The sequence below is a fragment of the Triticum aestivum genome, chromosome 6B (assembly GCF_018294505.1).
Source record: "Triticum aestivum cultivar Chinese Spring chromosome 6B, IWGSC CS RefSeq v2.1, whole genome shotgun sequence".
Lineage (NCBI taxonomy): Eukaryota > Viridiplantae > Streptophyta > Magnoliopsida > Poales > Poaceae > Triticum > Triticum aestivum.
Genome location: NC_057810.1, coordinates 621,226,847 through 621,231,767, shown reverse-complemented (window position 1 = coordinate 621,231,767; position 4,921 = coordinate 621,226,847). Strand labels below are relative to the sequence as shown.

Here is a 4,921-nt window from a genome sequence, read left to right as displayed (position 1 = left end):
AGCGGACCACTCCACATCACTCGTTGTTGCGAGCCGGTCGCACGGTGCTACAATGGTCGCCGCCCAATGCTACAAGCACCAAGCCAGCATCATTGCGAGTCGACGGGGACGACATGGTGCTGCGAGGTTGTCGAGCCGTGCTACAAGAGCGTCACTGGACAAGGGTTGTCACCTTCGACACTACATGCGACAAACAAGCCAAAGGTGTCAAAACATGTTGACCACCATATTGCAAAAGGGGTGTCGGAGGTGCTCCAAGGCGGTCTTTGTTGGCGCAACGGAGGAGCCACCGGTGCTGCAAGGGGGTCGCCGCGTAAGCTAAAAGCGGTGCTGCCGATGCTGCAAGGGGTCGATTTGGGCAAGGTTTTTTTTGGGAGGGGGGGGGACGGATGCGGGGCACAGACAGTCAGATGCATGAAGAAGATGGCGAGACGAGGCACCTACAGTGACTTTGTAAATCTCAAGATGATATGCCGGCTCAGTCTCTCGAAGGTGCTCATAGGGTAGGTTGTGCGTGTGTGCATTCATAGGGGTGAGTGTATGCGCGTATGTATGAGCGCTTGCGTTTGTACTGTGTTGAAAAAAGTTGTGTTGACTCGTTACAACGAGGCTGACCGGACGCTGGTGACGTGGCTAATGGCCGGAACGGATCAACTAATTGACCTCGTAGCAGCGAACCAACCTGTGGTTGGATGGTTAGAGAGACTGTGGTATCCCCAGCCTAACAGGGTTCAAATCCTGGTGCTCGCATTTATTCCTGAATTTATTTCAGGATTTTCGGCGATGCACATTCAGTGGGAGGAGACGTTCCCGTTAATAAGGGTGAGTGTATGCGCGTGTATATGAGCGCTTGTGTTTGTACTGATGTTAAAAAAAATTGACTCTGTAGCATCCGCCTTGATTAACCCACGGACTATGATACTCCCGCCCAAGACCAAATCCATAAGAAAAGGCGTACTAGAGTTAGTGAATCGTTTTCCTCGTGTCCCTGGCGGCTGGAACCCTAGCCGCCGCCAGGAGACTCAATCTTTCAGTGCTGTCCTCCGGCGGCTCCCCTCCGCCGGCGACCTCGGTCGTCGGTGGTGAGGGGGGTCGCCGGATCCACGCGTGTGGATCGTTTTTACTTCCTCATAGTTTAGATTTTTAGTCTGTTCATCGTCTTTGTTTTGGCGGCGACGATGACAGCGCTGAATAAAGATTCTTCGGATCCTTCCTTGACAAGGCCATTGGTCCTATGGTTGGGGATGGATTTGGAAACCAGTCTGTTCAAGCAAGGATGGCGTGGCGGCGACGGCATCCTCGTGGTGGACATGTGTCCTCGGGCTCCGCCGTTGCGCCGGCGTTTGCTCCAGCATCGGCGCGGAGCTTGGGAGGTAGTCCAAGAGCGGATGCAGATTGTGGTCTGCATCGACGACATCTGGAAGACGGAATATGTGCTGGGTTCGTGGTTCGTGGATGGCAGGTATGGTTTCCTTCCACGACGTCTTAGTCGGCGTGTCCGGGGTGTTGCCCCAGTCTGATTCGTTCAACGGTAAGGGCTTCACTTTTGGTGAGCCACCTTGGAGGTCCGCAAAGCTACATATCAGCGATGGAGCAGTGTCGAGCTCGGGTGAGGAGGTGATCCATCATTCTTTTTTTCAGTGGCTGCAGTCGTGGTGCCGGAGGCAGGTGATGGGCGTTGGCGTCAAGCTCAGAGATGTTCTGTTATCTTTTCGGTTTTGTCATGTCAGTCTTTACGTGACTTATACTTTAATCTTTATGATATGAATGAGACACGTATTACCATGCAAAAAAAACCCACGGACTATCCCGAGTACTAATAATTTACATCTCGAGGAAAACTACTCCTCCCAACTCCCAAGCATCTTGGGCACGACACGCGTTATTATTTGCAGCGCGGCAAAATCACACTGCAGAATTTCATCTACTCATTCTATCTTGTTTCTTCCATCTTTGTGATGAACGCAGTTCTTCAGTGAAGGAAACTTGGCAAAGCGAAATGAGACAGAAAACATCCGAGCACCGGGGAGACCAGCATATACACGCGCACTTGGTTCAGATAGCACCATCACACCCGGCACGCAAGAACTCGACCAGCCGATCCATGTTCTGGCTCGACGAGCCACCTGCCTCCGTCGCCGCCCTGGCGCTCTCCTTCCACGCCGCCGCGCTCGCTCTCATCGCCTTGCCCCTCTCGCCGTCCATAGCCTCGCGCACCAGCCGCGCCACCTCCTCCCTCGCCACGTCGCCGCCGATCTCCATCCCGATGCCCCACTTGGCGCACGCGTACCGGCAGTTGGTCGGCTGCTCAGCGAAGAAGGGCCAGCAGACCATCGGCACGCCGGCGCACACGCTCTCCAGCGTCGAGTTCCACCCGCAGTGCGTCAGGAACAGCCCCACCGACGGGTGCGAGAGGACGCGCTCCTGCGGGCACCAGCTCGCCAGGACTCCCCTGTCCTTGGTGTCCCGGACGAATTCCTCCGGCAGCACGGCCTTCTCGCCGGCGACGAGGTCCGGCCGGACGACCCACAGGAACGGCCGGCCGCAGCCCGCCAGCCCCCACGCGAACTCCGCGAGCTGCGCCGCGGTCACCACCGTGATGCTGCCGAAGTTGACGTACACCACCGAGCCGGGCTGCTTCTGGGCGTCCAGCCAGCGGAGGCAGCTCGCGTCTTCCTTCCAGAGGTTCCCGCCGATCGCGTCGAGCTCGGCCTCGGCGCCTCCCGCGGCGGCTTTGGCGAACGCGGGCAGCGGGCCGACGGTGTAGAGGCGCGGGAACGTGCGGCGGAGCGCGTCGACGACGTCTTGCTCCAGCGCGTCGTACGTGTTGAGGATGAGCCCGCGGGCGCCGCGCGTGTTCTGCGCCTCGCCGCCGTCGAAGTTGAGCATCACGTCGTCCGGGTCAGTGGTTCTGATGAAGCTGGGCATGTCTTTCAGACGGATGCCATCCATTCCGGGGATCCAGTCGATGACAGTGTCCAGGTACCCATTAGTCAGGTCACTCTCATCTACAAAATTTACAGAACGAGAAGAATCATCTTCTGTCAGACAGAACTGTCAATCTGTACTAGCCAAGTACTACTCGGCACACACCTTTGAGTGGCACATAGCCTCTTCTGACGAGCTCGGCGAAGTGGAGGTAACCCATGAAGCCACAGGCGCTCGTAGTCCAGAACACCAAGGCCGGAATGCCCATCTCCTCGGCGACCCTCTGAGCGAAGCTCATGACGCCGTCGGCTATGACGCAGCTCACCGGCGTGCTGCTGTTGTTAAGCCTGACAAGCAGCTCCCTGAACGGTGCGGCGCTGTGCTTGATGGTCGACAGGCAGAGCTCCGCGATGTCCTGCGTGACGTCGTCGCCGTGGTCGTCGGACGGCGGCAGGCCGTCCGGGACGGCCTCGAAGCGGAAGCCGTCGGCGCCGTCCAGCGAGCCGGGGCCGCGGGACCGGAGCAGGCGGCGGCGGTTGTACTCGGAGTTGACGAAGGTGACGCGGAAGCCCCGGGCGTGCAGTGCCTTGGCGAGGTGCAGCATCGGCGTGACGTGGCCCTGCGCTGGCTGCGGGATCAGCACCGCGTGCGGCTGCCGCTGGTGCACCGCCGAGCTCATCGCCGCGTCAAACAGGCGCCGCTGACGGAGTACTCGGAGTTGACTGGTGATCCGCTTGCAAGCTCGATTTCGGCAGTGTTGGGTGAGGGGTGAAACGTACGCTTCGCCGGTGGATCTGTGCGTCGGCGAAGCAGTGGCGCGTGACGTTGATGGATTGATATGTTTATTAATCCTCGCGTGGGGAAAGACGACGGACACCTGCCCACCTGCGTGTAGAGGTAGGGGGTTTCTCGCTAGGGCGTGGCTACTGGTTAATCGACTGAAATGAACTTTGGGTCAGTCAATTGATCCCAAACTCTGTTACAGTCAAGCATGATTAATTAGGCAGCCACACAAGCCCGCGCATCGGCCGCACAGGAGCCATGGGCTGCTCCAGTCCAATACTGCCGAGCCAATCTTCGTCACAGTTTACAAGTCCTACACGTATATCTAGATTGCCAATTTAATCACCCTAATATAAACTATGTAACACAAAAATTATATCTTTTGAGAATAGAACATCTGAAGTTTATATTGGTATTTTTTTTATAATATATTACTTATATTAGGTTGGTCAAATTGACGACCTAGGGGTACGCGCACGCCTTGTAAACTGAGAGAGGTAGTATAGTATAATTGGCCAAATCTTTGTAGATGACCTATGAATAGCACTCTCAAACATAATTGCATTCAATGGTTAATGGCTATATGTGCAATCTCACACATGTATATTTATTTTTATGCATGTACAATCTCACTGATGAATAGCATTCTCACACATATTTATTTTTATACATTCATATATTTGGTAAATGTATTATTAATATGCAAAACTGAACATATTCGTGGCACTGGTATTACCCTTTCAGAAAAGAACTAAAAAAATCAAAATAGTGAAGTTTTCTAAGAAAGAATGAAACCCTTTAAGAAGAAAGAAAATAAAAAAGAAACTTTCAAAACTTACACACAATTTGCTTTCAGATTGCACTTGTCGAAATATGCAAAGAATAAGCATATAATAGTGCATTTTTCACATTCTACTATAGTTTACACATAGTGTACCTGAAATGTATTTCCTTCAAGAAGTTAGGAAAAAATAACTTACGCACAACTAGCACCGAAAAATTCCACTTTATCGTAATATGCAAACATAATCATATAATCATGAAATTTTGGCACACAAAAAAACAATAAAGGAAAAAAGGAAAAAAAAGAAAAACACATAGAAACACAAAACAGAAAAAATAAAGAAAAAATACCCACAAAAAGAATTGAATTTCCTTAGGAAGAATGAATTAGTGGCATTGGTATACCATTTAAAAAAGGGAAAAAAAA

At 52.8% G+C, this 4,921-nt stretch overlaps 1 protein-coding gene across 1 annotated transcript; it reads right to left on the bottom strand.

Moving 5' to 3' along the window:
* Positions 1-1,779: 1,779 nt before the first annotated feature.
* Positions 1,780-4,053, bottom strand: LOC123134576 (7-deoxyloganetin glucosyltransferase). Its single transcript, XM_044553800.1, has 2 exons — positions 3,094-4,053; positions 1,780-3,008 (listed from the first exon to the last, which is right to left on the bottom strand). Exons 1-2 carry the CDS (start codon positions 3,605-3,607, stop codon positions 2,056-2,058), a joined length of 1,467 nt encoding a protein of 488 aa, XP_044409735.1. The 5' UTR covers positions 3,608-4,053; the 3' UTR covers positions 1,780-2,055.
* Between the last annotated feature and the right edge of the window lie 868 nt (positions 4,054-4,921).

Bases quoted from the DNA above. Each gene is read 5' to 3' on its own strand.
- LOC123134576 (XM_044553800.1), bottom strand. From the start codon at position 3,607: ATGAGCTCGGCGGTGCACCAGCGGCAGCCGCACGCGGTGCTGATCCCG. The intron at 3,009-3,093 runs GTGTGTGCCGAG...TAAATTTTGTAG, and splicing joins AGGCTATGTGCCACTCAAAG to ATGAGAGTGACCTGACTAAT.